The 19,777-nt window shown below is 37.5% G+C and overlaps 1 protein-coding gene across 5 annotated transcripts in view; it reads right to left on the bottom strand.

The window, feature by feature from the left end:
- Positions 1-19,777, bottom strand: part of EPHA7 (EPH receptor A7) — a 165,989-nt gene that overhangs the window by 26,908 nt on the left and 119,304 nt on the right. For 3 of the 5 annotated variants that reach the window (XM_054629295.2, XM_054629296.2, XM_054629297.2), the window contains exons 6-10: positions 19,466-19,590; positions 15,730-15,898; positions 8,186-8,294; positions 7,434-7,489; positions 3,615-3,740 (exon numbers count right to left, since the gene is read on the bottom strand). In XM_054629295.2, the coding sequence (XP_054485270.2) occupies positions 3,615-3,740; positions 7,434-7,489; positions 8,186-8,294; positions 15,730-15,898; positions 19,466-19,590 (585 nt within the window). The remainder of the gene's footprint in view (positions 1-3,614; positions 3,741-7,433; positions 7,490-8,185; positions 8,295-15,729; positions 15,899-19,465; positions 19,591-19,777) is intronic. The other 2 variants (XM_077174748.1, XM_077174749.1) reach the window with 1 other exon arrangement.

The following is a 19,777-nucleotide window of genomic DNA, read 5'->3' as shown; positions in this document are numbered from 1 at the left end:
GAAATGAAAGGTGTGACTTAAAACAAATTTGTTACATTAAACAAACACAAGTAAATACTGCAAGTTTGTAAAAGGTTCTAAACTAACAGACAATTGGAACTTGAAGAAGCCTGTGATAAAAAAGACCAAACAGCCAGCAAGAACACAAAAAAAAGCCCCGACAACCAAATCTCAAGAGAAGTAATTGGATTCCATCAGACAGAAAAGAGGATGAAAACATGTGAGATGTGGAGCTGAATGGCAATATATCTACCTCACTATTAACGAGATTATCAAAGATTTAAGAATTGTCCCTTGCCTCACAGCTGTGTCAGCAGAGAGCAGAAGTGAGATCTCCAATTCTGCAGACAGGAAGAAAAATCTCCTTGTATACATAGAAGAAGAAGGTAGTAACAGATGTTACTGAATAAAAGATTAACCACAAAGATATTTAATAATCTGGTACTTCACAAACACATCTGGAGTTTGAGAGATATGGTTCCAAGTCCCTCCCCCAAATCAAATCAAGTCAGAAATTTCTCTCCTCCATACCTGTGGAGCGCCTTAACATTAAGCTGTTACATGTACCCAAGTATGCAGACACACCTACATCTAAGATGTGTTTTAGGATGAGTGCTGAAACAAATGACTGAACTAGACAAGACCTACACAGAGAGTTTGATTAGAGAATCCTTTTGTGAGAAACCTTGTGGGATCAGGACTTAAGTGGACATGCAGACTGGCAAGGTGTCTGGCTGTCAGTGGAGAGAAGTATGCTTGAAGTTGGGCTGAATACCTGAAGAGATAGAAGTTGGGGTGTTTTAATGGAAGAGCTGCAAAAAATCTTGTTTATGACATCATCAGTATTTGAACACTTCTCTTCTCCTATGAGCCCCAAATCGAGCTTTGGGAAATAAAAAAGCAGTACCTGGGTCTTGGCTTCATCCACAAGGGTAGAATTTTGATCATGCCTTTGACCATTTTTAACTGACTTGTTTGAGCAAACCTCCACTCAGTATGGCTCTTTTCACAACCCTGACAGGAGATGACTGCACATAGAATCAAATTTCTGTCCCCCACATTCTATGCTAGCTGAATCAAGGCTAGCTCAAATTAATTCCATACACCTTGTGCTGTACCTATGCTAATTGACCACACAAGTGTTCCTGCCTGCATATTATCCTCAACCATCCTTGGGCACTGATCTAAGAATGCCACAAGGTACAGCTGTTACATACACAAAACTAGCTGCTCATGCCCCAAGCTTGGTGCCTTAACCTCCCTCCTGCACTTCATTAGCAACGTGGATGACTATTAATGAATTCACCACTCACCCCACTCACAGCTCCTAGCCACAAGAACTTCCTAAAGGGTAACAATTTTCTCTAGCAGTACTTTCCAAAATTTTTTCATTCCATGCCCGAAAACAAGACGTGAGTATAGGAGTGTGTCTGTGTGTCTGTGGTATTTCAGAGCCAGGTAATTAGGATACTTGGCACAGGAGACACTAAGGCTTAACTCCTTTCCAGCTCTCTGTGATCTGATTTTGATTGATTTCCAAAGGCAGATCACACACACTTGGGCAAACGAGAAATTTCACTTGTATGTTATGCATTTGAGGCCAGGATGCTAGCCAATTAACTACTTTTATTCCCAAGAAAATAGTACATTCAGCTGAAATGATGCCCAAAAATAAACTGGAAAATATGACAACAAGAGAGGGAATATTGCACAGCCGCACAGCCACTAGCTCAGCATGTCAACAAAGCAGAGGCTAAAACAAAGGATGTGTGGTATGAACAACTTAACATAGTGGACACCATATTCTGTATCTGACAGGTGGCCACAGCGGGATGGTAATGAAAATGTTGGCGAGGAAAGCACATATCCCTCATGCAAATTGAGTACAAGCATACTTGCACCCTGTTTGTGTCTGAGAGACGTGGCACTACTCAATAGTTGATGTGGTCAGCATTGCTGATGCATATTGAGATTGCTAAGTGGCTTTTCTGGTGCTGTCACTAGCAGAAATTCCATATTCTTCTTTGATGTATGAGTTTCAACTGCTGCTTTGGGTCTGCTTGCTTCTGTTGTTCCTGGACTGCATTTCATTTCACTCCTGTTTGCTATTTACATCAACAGGTTAAAGCCATAGCTAAACATGATACACAATATGCTTTCACCACTGCACTCCTAATTAATTTTCTTCAGATTGACTACTGACACACGTTAGTTGTTTTTGCTATCAATTATACTCATTAAAATCAAAAATAAATTCATCTGCAGTCAAGAAAATTAACACTCTGGAATTTGTCATAACAGTGAAAATGCATTTTAAACAGTATACTCTGCAGCTCAAGTGTTCTCAGCATTTTTCTCAGAAGGCATTAGCAAAATCCAACTGAATATATCTTTGTGCTCTGAACTGTTGCTATGCTGGTAGCTTTTTAACTCAAAGCAAAAGATAAAGCTCAGCAAATTTTCCATGCTAATCTTGCATATTGTGTATCTATTAGAAGAGATGCTGCCATTCTGGCATCACAAAAATTACTAGTTAGCAAGGGCTGGATTCTTATGCTCTTACTCATAGAAGGAATAATTTGCTCAGCAGTCTGGTTAATTTCAATGGTACTACTCCTTGATTAAGACATGATTCAACATGACTGAGGTTACTTTTAAAAGGCGTTGTGAATTCTAAGTGTAAAGATTTTTTGACAGGTAAAACAACTTAGTCTAAAGATTTTTCTTCTTCTGTTTTTAAATAATACTGCAACATGTAATTTACAGTACTAAACTACAGGTGATTTTAAAAGAATTCTACTAATACTTACATAAAACAACAGGAAAGCTAAAGAACATTTCCTCCAGGAATCCAAAGTATTTGATATTTTTCTTACTCGTGGAAACTTAATTTCACTACATGGAGTAGTGCAATAAAAATGTCACGTATCTTATTAATGCAAACAAATGAAACTGCCTTTTTAGAGCATGAACACCATGGCTTAAGTAGGTGGTAGACAGTTCAAGAGAAAAAAAGCAATGTAGTGCTGGTGCAATTACAATCAGTCATAAGAACTTAAACAATAACTTTTTGTATTCATAAAATATCAAAAAGAAAAATGGTAGAAGGAAAAACAGCTTTAGGGAAGATTTTGTTATAAAGAAACAAGACCTTCCCACTCTCTATTGAAGATTGTGTGCTGCAGCCAGTTTTCCTTACTCACATGAACGAAGCTGCAGAGGTCAAAAAGCCCCCTTGCAAAAGGCAAGCAAGCACAATTTGCACAAATGCCTAACGCCTTTACTCCGAGAGTAAATAATAGGCAGCACAACCGGCCCACTCCCCCCAGTTCCAATTTTAACAGCAGATACTCGATTAAAAACCCATAAGCTTTCAATGTCAAGCAAGACTTTTAATTTACTCATTTATTTGGAATTTTTTAGTTGTAGTTGGGCTTTTCTCCTGTTTGTTTTACATTTTAGAAGCAAGTGCGGCTTCATTGCTCTTAACCACTCTGGCAAATTCAAAAAGTTCTTCTATACCTGAGGTATAATTATTTGCCTGTCATTATGATGAATGAGTTTCGATCCCAGCTAAATGGAACAGTTGAATCAGGAAGCCACGGCAGCCTTACCTGCGCCAATCACACGCTCAATTTTAATACAAGAGGCATCTAGCTCCTTGGCGAATTGATGGACAGCTCTATTTGGGTCCTCGTAGGTTTCAGGGTCAATGTAGGTTTTGGTGCCTGGAAATTTAACTGTAATGATGTAAGAAAGCATGACTGTGATGAAGCAAAAGCACTTATTGTGCAGTCAGCCCAGGAATTTCATTATGCAGAGTGCTCCTTGGAAGAGTGAACCTGTTTCCATGCCGCCTGAGCCAGAGCCACTCTGAGAGGCAACCTTAGTTTTAGGCATCATCTGCAAGCATGCTGACACAAGTATAAACAATCCCACCTCTAAAAAATGACTAACATTAGCATCTGCATCTCTTCTTGAACTGAAAGAAATAATAAATATTAAATAGTGCTTAATGGAATAAAATGCAAGGGTTGAGTGGGAGTAAAAACAAAGCGGGGAAAGGGTATAACGCCAGCAGAGGAGGTGAAAGTCTCTTTTCCGTGTAAGGACATCTTATCCTCTTCACCCAGGATGTGTAAACAGCATTTCTTTATGTTATTTCTCTCCTCTAGTGGGATTTGAAAGGCTCCTCCAACCCCTTGAATTTGCTTAATCGACTGAATATAATATTGTTTGTAGACTGTGGCAATAGTCAAACTATTCACAGCACTCAGAAATTACAACCTTAGGTGTATTTCTTGCACCATAATATGAACATGAGAAACACCTGCAGCCAACTTGTAAAGGCACAGGAAGGCAAAGTGGCCTCTGTGGCACAATTATCCCCCTTCTCAAGCACCTAAGTGAATAATATGCAACAACTTGTTTTTTGCTCATTTTTTCTCCACGCTTAGTACAGCCCAGGCAGCATAGTGCTCTGGCCAGCATGCAGTTTTTTCCCTTAGTTTGATGATGGTTTAGGTAAATTATCTTTCACTATTCTGGTCAAAGCACAAGCTCAGGGAAATCTATTAATCAGTCAATTTTTATGATATAAATTTGTTCAGAAGAATTATACTCTTGAGCTTTAATTAAATCAGTGAATTAAAACTCAATATGAAAATGCAAAAATGTTCTTCTGTTAATTGATATAAATAAGAACAGGATCAAAAGTCAATACAAAACATAAATAATTTTCAGTGGCTTTGTATTCTTTGAATTTAACATAAAATATATTAAATTTGAAACTATATTGAAAAACAGCTTAGTAATCATGTGTATTTATGTTTTAGATGGTATTAATGACCTAAATCCACAAACCATAAGAAAAATAAAAACAAACCTAGAGAAATTGTTTCAGTAATATAATGAATTTACATCCAGGGAAATTATTTGAAATGTTGCCCAGATGTTGTTATCTGTCACATAATCTATTTAAATGGATGTTCTTTTAGCTGTATTGGAAATTTGAATGCTGATATTTTTTTAAAATTATAAATATTTATTTCTTAAAACCAAAAGAGACTGGACAAAATGAGAATTAAGCAGTAGGTTGACCTCTGGTAGTAGTGCTTTAAGGCAAGGAGATGGAGAAGGAGACATCCTCTTGTGTTTGTGATAAAGGGCCTGGACTGGAAGTAACCTTGTGAATCTCAAGTGGGCCTTTGACGGGTCTTTGTTCAAGCTGTCATAAAACATTTTGACAGGCCAAGGCTATCCTGGCATAGCAACATGAAATAATGCTGGCCTGCATGTGCAGACATTGTTAGATGAAAAAGGGAGGAGGAAACCAAATATAAATCTGAATTGCTTGACTAAACTCCTCCATTGTACTTGTATTTTCAAGTGTAGCACTTGAGGTCAAATAGAGATGAAGGGAACTGAAATGAAATATATGATGGTCTATTAAATGCACTGCTTTAAAATCTGCTTTAAAAAATGTTTGCAAATTGTTGTTCTAAGTAACTGCTTGTTGTAAGTTACATTTTTGAAAATCCAGTCTGGTACCTCAGTGCAGAAGAATGTTGTCTAGCTACTACAGAACAAAAGGCCACCAAACTGGTGTTCACAGCTCTGTGACCAAGCTGGTGACCACAGCATTGGGTTCCATCTCACTCTGCACATGGCTATCAAATGAAATTAAATGCTACACCTACAATCAACAGATGAAGGAAAGCTAGTTTGGCAAGAAGTGACTTTTATCTGGTGCCATGATTTAAGAAACACTATGTATGCTCAATAATCAGGCCAATTTGCTAGATAACAAGATTTCTTGAATGTAAAATGAGGGAAAGGAACACATAAAATTTCACCATTTCTGGATTAACTATCAATTACTAAGTAGCAGTTTTCAAATTAATTTACACTTTTACTGAAATAAAAAAGAAAAGATGTCACCAACAATAGAGATAAATTATTTAGTTAGTGTATCCCTTTTGTTTATAAACTGAAAAACAAGAATACATAGCGGATCTTTTCCTTCAAGGACATAACGGGGATTTTAAAAGTAAAAGTAGTAGCTCTTCTGGAGATGTGAAAAGCTTATAATGCACTATGAGAGGCAAATTTCAAATCCATCACTCCCAGAAGAGCAGCATTTAAGTAAAATGAGATTTTTGACAAATTCTTTAAAATCAGCTGCACTGCAAAATGCATGATACATAATTCTTATTAATATTTTCCACCTTTCTGGTGCAGTTTACGAATTGATTGACTAAAGCTGCAATGATGTCGCTACTTAGACACTCACTGCATTTAAACAATTTAGATAGCCACACACCCAAACTTAGGAACTATGATCAATTTCCAGCTTTTTTTTCAGGGAAGAAAGGTAAAACAGAACCTTGATCTGATTTTGAGTGGAGCTTTGGCTAGAACTATTCATTTAAAGAGGAATGCATTGAGAAAATGCTTAGAATTTATGACTAGTGGATACTTCATTTTCCGTGTGACATTATTTTTAGATAATAGCTCATGATTTTAACATACTTAAAACAATCCCTATAGCTTTCATAAAAAAATAATAAATCTGATGGATTTAAGATACAACTGCAATTATTGGTAGACAACAAAGGCTACATACAGCATAGCATGACTAAATAACATGTACTAATATGAGAGTCACCAGGTATGGGAGAAGACTGGAAAGACTGGCATTGTTCTGCATCAGAACTTACGTTCAGTTTAATTCTGTGATTTTTTTCAATTATGGTTGCTCAAAATAATTTTGCAACTTAGTTTAACACACTTCCTGAGTTAATGACTAATTCTAAAATAGATTAAAACATTCCTCTCCCCTTACATTTTCAATTGTCATGAATCCAAGGATCTGTTTTATTGAGTTTTCCCAGGGTTCTAGTTTAAGTTGAAATGGTAGATGTGATTTTAACAAGAGAGGCTTTAGGTACTATTCTTAGCTAAGCAAGTGATTGTACATCACACAACAGTAATGAAGTGGCTGACCTTTCTTTTCATATTAAATATTCTATTTTTAAGGACATTATGTTTTGTAAATATTGATGGTGCTACTGTATTCGCAGTAGCAGAACACAGCTTTTGAGCAGAACAGCTTCATTTTAGGGTGATGCAGTGACTCACACTTTCTTCATCTGAAGTTTGCCTGAGGTAAAGATCAAAAAGTCACTTAGGCAAAGGTCTCTTGAATACTGCACCTCAGAGGGATCATTAGGACAACGTGAAACATGTATTCAAAGCAACCAAAAGAAAACAAAATATGCAGAATGAAACCAACACTATATCATAGACATTTATAGAAATAAAACCATCTGTGTGAGCAATGTTGACTTTAATCTGCGTTTTTTGTAGCTCACATTTTTACAGTGCTGCAATTTGGAATTTTTGAAAGGCGGGAAAAAAAGCAAAACACTTACAATGAAAGTAAAGTTCTTCATCCCCTTCTTGATCCGCTTTGCTATAGCCACAATGCCTGAAAAGAAAAGAAAACACCAGTTTTACTAGTAAATAATGATTTACTTATCACATCTAAAGTCCTGACAAAATCAGTTCTGCAGGCTGGGATTTTCAGGCACTGAGCACCTAACTGCTGTAGGCCCTTTGAAACTTTCACCTATAATTCTATTGACAGCAGAGTTTTAAATAAATCATGAACAGTTGCAATCAAAAGGCTTTTGTATCAAATACCAGTCGAGACAGGTCTTGGAGAAAAAAATTCTAGTTCTAGTGAAAGGCTTCTGCAGATAAAACAGAGGATTAAAGAACTTGAAAGTAGAACACTGTTTTACATGAGGTTATTCTTAAACTTACTGCTGTGTCTCTTTTTTTTTTAATGTAAAGTCATTTAAAGGCTGATCAGATAAAGTGTCAGACTTCTCCATGTGAGAAAACTGAACAGAAAGAGAGACTTTGAGGAGTAGAGGTAAAGAACCTGCTAGGGGTTCCTTTTACAGCACATTTACGCAGGACAAAAAGAACATCTTGACACAAGTATCTTGCCAAAGTAAGAGGACAAACCATATAATTGATAACAGGATTTAAATGAAAACTGTCCTTACTAAGAATTTTTCTGTTTCAGTTTTGCAAATTACTATCCCAGGCTCGACTGTGTCTCAAGAGTTCACAAGAGCAGTGTCAGATGTGCTTATGTCCATCAAAGATGCAATACCTTCGTCCGATGATGAATCCAAACACCATGAAGACCAGGATGATTGTTCCTGCCACAGCAACCACAGCTATGATAATAACAGGATTCTGTTCACTGGAAACAGCTGTGGCTGCAAACAGAGAACAGAGTTGAGATTAGTAAAAAATTAATCCCTACTGAGGGACTTCAAAAATTTAAGTCAATCATCATGAATTGTAGATTGTCTACTGTTGTAGACTGCCTTTGTCTGAAACATTTACATTGATGAAGTTAGTCTAAAGAAGGGCCTCTATTGGAAATTCAACTAAATGCTGTATGAGTTAATGATTGTCTACGTTGAATAGAAAGAAGCCAAGCTGGAATTATCTTGGCCAAAGTGGTACAGCCATTACCTGAAAGCCAGCACCACCACATCAGTCACTTCCACTCCCTACTACTGCTTTGCTGCATCTGTTTTGACTCCCTCCTAAAAGGGGAGTCCTGGGTATCCCTGAAGGAGGGACAGTAGGACAGTAATCCCCTAACTCTGCTCCTAGCCTCCCCTCTAAAACTCATTGATATGACTTTGAAAGCTTCCTAGGAAATACTGTCTTTAAGAAAAATGTTTGTGCTGAAACACTATTAACACAGATTTCCTAGGTAGCATATTTCAATCTCTTACTGCTATTAATCATTGTAAATGGCTATTATTACTTACCATTTGTTTCTGTTAGCAACAAAAAGGTGCTTCCACATTAATACAAAATAGAATTATCCATGCTTCAGAGAATTTACATGCTAAAATATCCCCACATTATTGCTCTTTTTATTCAGATATGCCAATTCTATTAATATATGTAAATGTATACATGTCACATTAATGTAAACTGAGGATGTAATACTTAGCCTGAGAAACCTTGAAGCTTGTTAAAAACATTACTTGCCTGACATCTAATAAGGGTGGCCATGTACTGAGATACATTAAGTAAGCACAGCTCTCCTGAGCTCTGGAGATGCACTGGTTTGTAACAGTGAGGATCTGAACCAGAAGATGAATAGAGGATGAGACATGAGGGACTGTGTAAGTGAGAGTCAGCAGGAATCACAGAATCATAGAATCATTTAGGTTGTAAATGACCTCGAAGATCATCAAGTCCAACCTTTGACCGAATACCACCATATCAACTAATCCACAGCAGTAAATGCTACTTACAGTGGCACTTGGAACACCTCCCTGAGTGGCCCCTTCCAATGACTGAACATCTGTTTAGTGACAAAATTCTTCCTGATATCCCCCGGTGCATCTTGAGGCTCTGTCTTGTCCTTGAGAATAGACCGACCCTCACCTTACAACAAGCTCCATTCAGGTGTTTGCTTAGAGAATGGTTCCTCCCTGAGCCTCCATTTCTCCAGGCTAAACAACCCCAGCTCCCTCAGTTTCTCCTCATCAGTCTTGTGCTGCTGAAAATTCTGTTCCCTTCTCTGGACATGCTCCAGCAACTCAATGTATTTTCCAAAGCGAGGGGCCCAGAAGGATACAGGACTCATGGTGTGGCCTCACCAGTGCCAAATACAGAGCGATGATCACTATCCTAATCCTGCTGGTGACAATATTCCTGAAACAAGCCAGGATGCCCTTGGCCTTCTTTGCCACCTGGGCACACACTGGTTCATGTTCAGCCAGCTGTTGATCAGCATCTCCAGATCCTTTTTCACTGGGCCACTTTCCAGCTACTCTTCCTCTGACCTGTAGTGTTGCACGAGGTTGTTATGACTCAAGTGCAGGACTCAACACTTTACCTTACAAACCTCATACAGTATTCTTTGGCCCATCCATTCAGACTGTCCAGATCCCTCTACAGAACGTTCCTATCCTCCAGCAGATCAACACTCTGGTCTGATTTAGTGTTGCCTGAGAGCTTGCTGAGGGAGTCCAAATCATCAATTGCTATATTAAACAGGACTAGCCTCATTACTGAGTTTAGGGGAACCCCACTTGTGACCACCAACCTGCTGGATGTAGCAGCATTCACTACCACCCTCTGGGCCTGGCCATCCAGCCATTTTTTAATCAGCAAAGAGTGCACCTGTCTAAGCCATGGGCTGCCAGTCTCTCCAGAAGAATGCTGTGGGAGTCAATATTGAAGGCTTTACTAAAGTCCAGGTGGACTACATTCCCTAAGTAGGTAACTTGGTAATAAAAGGAGATCAGGTTGATCTAGCAAGACCTGCCTTTCCGAAGCCCAAGCTGGCTGTACCTGATCCATTTGTTGTCCTGTATGTGCCATGGGATCCCACTCAAAATTATTTGATCCATGACCTTCCCTGGCACCAGGGTCAGGCTGACCTTAGCCTGTAGTTCTCCAGACCCTCCTTCCAGCCCTTCTCATAGATGGGTGTCACATTGGCCAATCTGCAGTCCTCTGTGACCTCAGCCTTTTCCTCATCCTTGGCTACGCTCCTCCACATCAAGAAACCTCTTTTTGTGGTTAGTTTATTTATAAAAACACTTATTCTATTTCACAACAGACTGAGTTCTAGCTGAACTCTTACCTTCCCAGTTTTCTCTCTACATGACCTAAGAACATCCTTATATGCTTCCTGAGTTGCCTGCTCCTTTCTTCCAAAGGTCATAAACTTTTTTTTCCCTGAGTTCCAGTGAAAGCTCCCTATTCAGCCATGTCAGTTTTCTTCCCCACTGGCTCACCTTACAGCACACAGGGAGAGGCTGTTTCTGTGCCTATAAGATTTCCTTCCATTCCCTCACAGTTTGTTACCCATACAGTGTGCATTGGTGGAGATGCACTTCAGTTGGGTTGATTTCACCCCCAACACTGGCATGCCACCCTTAGACTCACCTCTAGCAAGCCTGGTCTTACCCCCTTCCCCTTTCAAACCTAGTTTAAAGTCCTGTCAATCAGCCCTGCAAACTCACAGGTTAGAATCCTTTTCCCCTTTTAAGACAGGTGAATCCCATCTGTCTCCAGCAGGCCTGGGGCCGTGTAAACTGTCCCATGACTGAAATGCAGCCAACAGATGAAAGAGAAGGAAAAAAGGAAACCAAACTGATATCTGATTAACTAAATTAATAGTATGCTAAAATGGTTTACTGCTGGTACTGTAACTGAACTGGAATGTCTATACCAGGTTTTATGAACTCCACAGAATTGGGCTCCTGTTACAGACTTCAGAGGTTCCCATAGAAACAAATAACCCAGAATTTTCTTGGGAGAAGTAAGCCAATCAACATAATTTATTTTTTCACTGACACTGACCTGTACCAACTGTTTCCCCCCAAAATAACAAACCTTTTGTTGCACTACACAGATTTAGAATACTCTGCACTGGAGGGAAATTACACACACATCATACACACACCCCTCTAATTTTATTTCCTGAAGAAACTTGTAATTTTTCTATATTCTCTCTCATGTACATGAGGAAAATCACACTATTCCTATAACACTTCAACTAAAAAAAAATGCTTATCTTTAAGTAACTATAACTTCTAGATACACAGGTCAGTAGGATGCTACTGTAGACTAGCCTATATTCCACTCATGCAGCTTTTAAGAAATCAGTGGTGACTGTCTTGTGCAAGAGCATAGGGGCATAAGTCATACAGCTCAGTTCTGCAACTTATCTAGGTCATCAAAACAGACAATCCCAAGGAATGTAAATTTCTGTAAAATACAGCATTTCCCTAAACTATTCCCATCTCTCTTTGAACTTCACTGCAAACCTCACTTGGAAGTGAAGAAGAAGCAGCATCCTGGCCAGGGTGTGAAGCTTCATCCATCCAAAAAAGTTTGGAAAAGTCCCCAGCCCTGCCTGTCACCTAGTCCAGTAGCCAAGATAAGTGCATAGAGGCTGACATATGTGAGTGGGTTGCTCTATGTAAGTGCCTCACAGATTTTGGGTACTGGCACATTCTGGAAGCAAGCAGACAATGTTTTTTGGGCTCTGGAAAATGTTGGGGATATGGTACACCGGCCAACTGGTAAGACAGGTGGGATGCAATGTATGATTTATTTTTATATCTTAAAAAAAAAGAGGGGAGGGGGCTGATTGTGGGCATGGTCTGGTATAAATTCAGTGACAGCAGTGTAAGACATCTGCCTATGTTCAGGTACTCTGCTGCTTCTCCTGTGTGATGAACTCAGTCTGCTGGTGTAAGGGTGAATCAGAGCACAGCCTCCAGAATGATCCCTGTGGCTTGGCAGAAACAAAGATGCTAGAATGTTCTTAGAGGAATGATTTTGGGATGCAGAAGGTCTTTTCAGAGGGTGCACGCACGGCTACCTGTCACAGGTGATGCCACAATAGCAATGACAGGGAATCAGCACCGGGACAGGAAAGTTCTTACCTCTGCTTAAGCTGTGCTCAGGGTGAGAGGGTGGCACAGGGAGCTGGTACTTGGGCATTCAGCTACAGCTGACACCTGACCTGAGCCATCCAATGCACAATGCTTAATTTAAAGGAGTTAAATTTAAACCAGCTTTTAAATACATGCTTTGGGATTGGAATGCATATCTAAACACCCTGGAGGATTTAAAAAAGGCTATCAGCTGAAATGCTGCGCTGATGCTCCAACAACCTTTTCTCATGCAAGCAATTTCAAATGCACAATTTCTGGAAAAGAATTCTTGGCCAAGTTTACCATGAAAACTTCAATGATAACTGGATCCATGTATGCCAAATACTACTTTCTTAAGTATTTCTTAAGTATGTGCTTTATGCCTTCTATAAAAATTTGTAGTATTTGTATTTCAGACTTTGGAGATCAATTTTACGTATGCATAATGCTTCAATCTTGTTTGATTTACTCTGATTCATGGAAAAAGGAAAAAGCAAAGTCTTCATGCCAGGTTTTGTCAAGTGCTTCTACTTTAACAGTAAGAGCCTTAAAGAAGTCAAAGATTGGACTCGATGACCTCAGAGGTCTTTTCCAACCTAATTGATTCTGTGATTCTGTAAGTGGAAAGATCAGCTTCATTTACAGAAAGCAGAGGATTGCCTTTAGGTCCACTGGCTACAAGCCACTTAACTTGACTTCTAAATATGTCAGTGAACCAGGAGATAGAATTGGCACTTCAGTGATATTTCATACATTTGTGTGTTTTTCCAGAGGGACTTCTGTTTCTAATAACCAGCCAACAAAAAAATACAACTAGAAGCCATTGATTGATCTGTGGCAAACACAGTGTAGAACAGAAATGGTCTGCCTTTATGAAGCATATTACTTTGTAATTTTGAAATTTTTCCATAAATATCTATGCAATACCCAACATGTATGATATGATCCAATACAGGTATAATATACGTATATTTCACATATCAGATTGTATTAATATAATGGATATAATAGTTCCTCAAATATTGAAAATTGGCTATATGGTTTCTATCACGATTCAGAAAACAGCACACTATTCAAAAATCTACTTAATTAACAACACCAACCAAACAGTGCCAACCAGAGGAAGTGCCAGGATAAATCCACGTAGGCAACATGACTGAATGTGGTGGTCATTATATATATTCTTACACAAATGTATACACTTGTGTATTTTTTCTTAAAATACTTTGACATTTTTAAAAGCTGAATTCAGAAATCCACGTAATAATGAGAAGAAGCCAAAGCCTCTAAACTGTAGCATAACATGGTTTAGTGTTCACCTGCATGGTATGTCCCTTGAGGTATATTTCCCAAAAACAATCCAATAAAGGTCTTCCTTTCAAATGCTAGCAATAGACAATTTAATGAGTCTTTAAGTTTTGATAAAATTATAAATAAAATATAAGAAACTAATACTTTAATGTAAAACAATTTTAGAAAAGCTTAATGGAATTTGCTATATTTTACCAACATTTTAATTATTTCTGAAAACCCTATATGGGAAATCTTGTATGCTTTTCGTTGCTGGGAATTATATTTCATAATGTTGTCTCAAGATAATGGAAAATATGCTACTTTTAGAATCTTCTTAAATGAAAACACAGGACATTTTTCATGGCATCTCAAAGCATATAGCTGGCCTGTGACAAAAGAAACCTGCTGTGCATCCTGGCCAAGAATCTCTGTGGTTTATATGCATTTTTTCATCATCTGTGTCAGAAAAGGAGTACAGGAGAGTGGTCAGTGATGCATTTATTATAGGATTTTCTAATCTCCCATATGTTGACCAAACTCCAGTCAAAACTGTTTATCTTTGAAATCATCTTTGCTAATCTTAGCAGCTACCAGTCTGCTTACATTCAGTATGTAAAAAATACTCAGATAATTAAAAAAATGTTGGGGAAATATTTTGATGTAATAATTTTAAACCACTATGGACAATAAATTATCTAATTAGCAGAAACTTATTATGACAGACTTCTAATTTGTTTTCCAGAAAACTATTCAAAATAAGAAATTACTTCTGGCTGTACCTCAGGTTCCCTTTCCGCAAAATGGGGATTCTGCTACTGACTCTTTCTACAGATGGGAAGTATGCTATTAGACACAGAGCTAATAATATTAGTAATAACAGCTTACTGCTGCTATTATGATAATTACTGTTTCAATTATGTCTATTAGATATGTGGTATTATTCATTATTTATAGTTTTTATATTCTGTGTGGAACTAAGGTGGAATCACTGTATATTAACCACTGTATATTAAGAATAACCACAAGTTGTTCAGGCAACACCTGGTTGCAATTAACAGGACACAATAATGTGTGTCTGCACACACTCTTAGATAGACTGCTGCATGGGGTGCAAAGAGGGTATGGCATCCATACCCTTTGAGTTCACAGCCTAGGTATCCCTGTATTTCCAGCTCCCAATGTGGCTGACCTGACGTCAAGGTCAATGTGAAGCAAATGCTCTAAACGAGGGTAACCAAATTTGGGTCTGTAACAGGGTGCTGGAGCTGCCAGGGATACAGCTCCTGTGAAGGGGCTCAAGGCTACCAGGTCTCACTGGTGGAAGAAGTTTTTTGGTTACACAGCTGACAACTTTTTATATGAGCCTGAAAATAACTTAGTATCTTTGAGATTCCTATTTCTTTACTCAACTAAACTGCCAATGAATTCAAAATACACTAAAGAGGAATTACAGCTGAAGACACACACATAAACTAAACTACCAAGTTGTTGGGTTTTTTTTTCAGAAAATCAAATGGGAAAAAAATAGCCTGGAGAAGTCTTTGTGGCTTGAAATCTCCTCCTTCCTTCTCTCCCCAGTTACAGAAGGATCTAGTTGAGTTATTCAGCTCACCACTACTCACTTCTTTTGTGGGGAAAAATAAGAGTGTATTTGAATTTTAAAAAAAAAGAAAAGTCTTCGTGCATTAGAAGGAGAGCAAAGGAGAAGAATCTAATATGTAACAAATCTCCTCCGGCCAATTATAAGGCTAGTTTTCACTTCTGTGGTAAAATAAATTATGGAAGCTCATCCTTCAAAAGACAATGACAAAAATTCACCTTCATGTAGAACCAAATTCTTTCTAATTGTAATTATATTGCTTATGACACTTTCCTTTCTTGCTTTACTTACTATCTCTACAGAAAGGGTTATTTTCCTGTAAACCTAATGCCTTACCTGTGGCTTCTTCCAGTGTGGCAACATCCAGTCTGGGGCTGTAATTTCCATAACCAGCAGCAGTAAAAGCACGGATCTGGAAAACATACACTGTTCCTGGCTTTAGGTTATTAATAGAAGCTGAAGTGGACTTGGTTTTCACTGTTGAATAGGTCCTCTCCCTTTGATCCTGGAAACAATAGGACAAAAGATTAAATGACATTTACAGATGAGATTTTATCATGATTGCAACTGACAACAGCAACTGACAGCCAGCCTGGGTAGTTTATTTCAATTGTTGAATGCTCTCTTCCCCAACGACAAAAATAAAGCATACTCTGTGAAGTATTACAAAACATTGTCAATGCAATGATGAGCTCTAAGTGTAACATAAAATTCAAATGGGATGCTCATGTTGTTACTCAGAAAACAGAAAACATCCAAAAAAAAAAAAGAATGGTTTTTGGCTCTGATTAAATTTTGTGACATTTTGATGAGAAAAAACTCAACCACAGATTTCCAGGGGAATCTGTGAGGTCTAAACAGTTCAAGGACAGGGAAATTTTTCTTTCTTTGTCAGAACATGACAAACATAGGGCTGCACAACCTGCCTTCATTCTGCATTAATTCAGTTTACAGCTGTCAGAATTTTTTTATTTCTAGAGTACTTCAAAGTTATAATGAATGAAGTCACAGACATTGTGAAATGAATGGAAAAACTCTGACATCATTACTTTGACATCGTACCCTTCTATCACCTCTAAAAATACAATATTGCCAATGTATAATTGGCTGGATTTTGCATAATTTCTGAGGTCCTTAACTCAGTTTTCATTCGGATTTTTATCTCTGGTTTTTAGTCTTTTCTCAGTTTTAGGCTCTAAGGCATAAAGAGGAACCCAGGGAAAGAAGCTCAGTATGACTCTCCACAAATTTGAAGCTGTAAGATTACAAACCCTATGAGTAATAACTCACTTTCAAATAGTACAAAAGCTGTATCACAGATCATTAGAGTATTCAAAAAGCTATACTTATTCATCACATTTACTGACACAGATTATGTTTCAGCATAGATATGTGGAGCCCTGTTGATTTTTGGTGGCAGATGCAACCCTGATTTGAAGGGCAGAAGAGATGAATTAACCAACCATCTGAATGCACCACATGACCAGAGAAGCATGAGCTGAACGCAGCAGTGCTAATGAGATGGATACAGAGGGAAGGAATAAATCTGTAACTCATTTCAATAATATTTCACCAGCTAAAAGGGATGGAGAGCCTTCCCTGTCACAGTCAGTAGAGCAACAAAGGCTTTTGCTGAAATACAGGGTTATACAGAACATACATTACTTCTTTTCTCAGATTCACTAAGGGCTTCTTCTGGTTCTTGCCCAGTCTGTTACTTGAGCAAGCCCACAGTCTTGGCTAGCAACAATTTTCCATATCTTTTCCTAGAGAGTTTAAATAATCTGTAAGTGAGGACCGTGGCAGAATGTATGTTGGTATGTGAGAAAGAACAGGAATGCTTTAGAGATGACACACAAGGGTAAGGAAACCATAAACAGTCAGGTTCAGGACTGTAAGCCACAGTGGAATTCCAGTTTGGGTTTTGATGCATAAATGAGGCTTATTTGAATTGCCAACAGTCCTTGTATTGAAAAATAAATAAATAACAAAAAATAAAAATAACCTGCACTAGAAATCTCACAGGACGGCTTACTTTGGAGATTTCAGGCCGTTTCCATTCCAGCCCTAGCCAGAAGTGAGAGGTGAAAAAAACACTTATCAGAGTATTTCAGAATGACAAAAATTGTTTGATTTAATTTGGCTTTAAAATGAGCCGAAAGTTCAAATCCTTTTATTTTTCTTCTCTTCTAAACTGGTGGAACAAAACTTAAATGACCTCTCTCGTTCTGAGCAAGAAGACTGTGAATTAATTTTAAAGCTGAAATGCATTTATTTGGAAGGAAAACAACCATTTCAGTATTTGTGCAAAAATTGCTTCAGTCAAAGTTATATATTCCAGTTTATCTGTGATTGTTAGAATGAGCTTTTTATTCTCTTTTATTAATTTCACTGTACTAAGTATAATACTGGAGGATGTTCTTCCACTAAAAAAACAAAACAAAACAAAAAACAAAAAACAAAACAAAAAAAAACTTTAACATCAATTTTTATTTTTGAAAACACAGAAAAAATTGGCAATGAAATTCTGCTGGTTATTTAAAATGAGTATACAGGGAAAATAATAAAAGCCAGATTCCAAAAGCTATCATTATATAAAAAGCTGGGTATGTTGGTAATTTTTATTTCATTTTACATTACCCATTTAAATTATTTATTTTACTTGAACAGATTAGAAACTGCTCTGCACATTAAAGAAATGCAAGCTTTTTGGTTCTCAATTTATTTTTTTTTTTGGTTGAGAGGACAGTTTTGCTTTTGTTAAATATGTAACATTTTAAAAATACTTGGACTTTATTTGCATGTGTATGTACACACACATGCTTGAGGGGCAAAAATCATCTGCTAAAATTAGTAAAATTTCTTCCAAAGAATTATTTAGCTATCTGTACCTATCTGTCAGATTTTATTATAAGAATCATTAGAGTGAAGAACTTAACCTGGAAGTTAGCCTCAACAAATAAAAATTTTATACCTTTCCCAAATCATATAAAGATCTTTTCATAAGTATATTTCTGTAATTCAGCACTGAAAATGAAATATGACACTTGATATTACATCCAATCTGGGCTGAATTTACCTAACTCTGTGACCCAGCAAGCTGACATGCTCTTTTTGATATAGGGGTACTGTTACCTTGCCTGCAGAAATGTCTTCATGACTGACCACAAAGGAGCCCCTTTATTAATTTTTTTTTTCCAATGTACTTCAATTTCTTTTTTTCCCCAGAATGTTTTATAAAAATTAGGAGTATGTTATGTTATGCAGACAATTTCCCAGGGAATCTGGAGGAGCCAAACTTAGTCTGGGTCCCATGACAAACATAGAGCTGCACAACCTGCCTTCACTCTGCTTTCATCCCGTTTACGGTTGTCAGAATTTTTTTATTCTGCAGTACTTCAAAGTTATCATGAATGAAGCCCTAGACATGATGAAATGAATGGCAAAACTCCGACTGACATCAGTAAGATTGCAATTTCACTCTACCAGAAACAGAGATCACTTCATCTACGACTGAAAAGCAGCCTTCCATTCATTACTGTGTTGAGAGAACAACTGAAAGATAAATTTCACAGTCCCGGTCCTTTTTAGAAGGAAAAATAAGGAATATTTATTTCCTAAAAGACTAGGAAGTGTTTTTAAAAAATTTCAGACATCAAGTAGAAGCTGCCCAGCTCATAAGGAAACAAAAAATTCAGTCAGGAGTTGTACTTGATACATCATTTCAAGACTAGAATTACATTGGTACAGAAGGAAATGAAACAGGCTTCAAACACAATGTAGAATAGATGTAAAAACAGGAATTTAATGGTAAAAAATATCCAAGTACAACTTAACAATTAAAAAAAAAGGCAGATTTCAAGTGTATATTTCGTTTTTAGTATGCCACAATATAATATATGAGACATATGATAGCAATAATAATGGCAGGATTTAGCTAGTTATTAAAAACAAGCAAAATCACTGACTTTGCAGGGACGAGGTAGTTGATAGCTGATGATTTTAACACTGTTCCACAATGCATAAAGCAAACACCACATTCTTGCACATTACAGATAATCTTAGCACTTACTTTCTCATAATACTTGATTTCATATTCAGTAATGACTCCATTGGGATGTTCTGGTTCCTGCCAGGAAAGCTCCACGCTCCTCTGCAGCACTCTTTCTTTCATTACACCACTAACTTGCGAGGGAGCTGTTTGGACAAGATGTGTCAATAAATAAAAAGCAAATTCACTGGATGGCTAAAATCAAATGTCATTACTGATCCACCCCATGCTGAGCAACTTTCATTAAGGTAAAAGAAAGCACCTTTTCATAGCTCACAATTCAAAGCTAATGAATATTCTAGCAGATGCCTATTACTGTTCATAAACTTAGAA

The sequence above is a fragment of the Agelaius phoeniceus genome, chromosome 3, assembly GCF_051311805.1.
Source record: "Agelaius phoeniceus isolate bAgePho1 chromosome 3, bAgePho1.hap1, whole genome shotgun sequence".
Classification (NCBI taxonomy): Eukaryota; Metazoa; Chordata; class Aves; order Passeriformes; family Icteridae; genus Agelaius; species Agelaius phoeniceus.
Note: the sequence above shows the minus strand (reverse complement) of the source record. Positions and strands in the feature narration are given on the sequence as shown.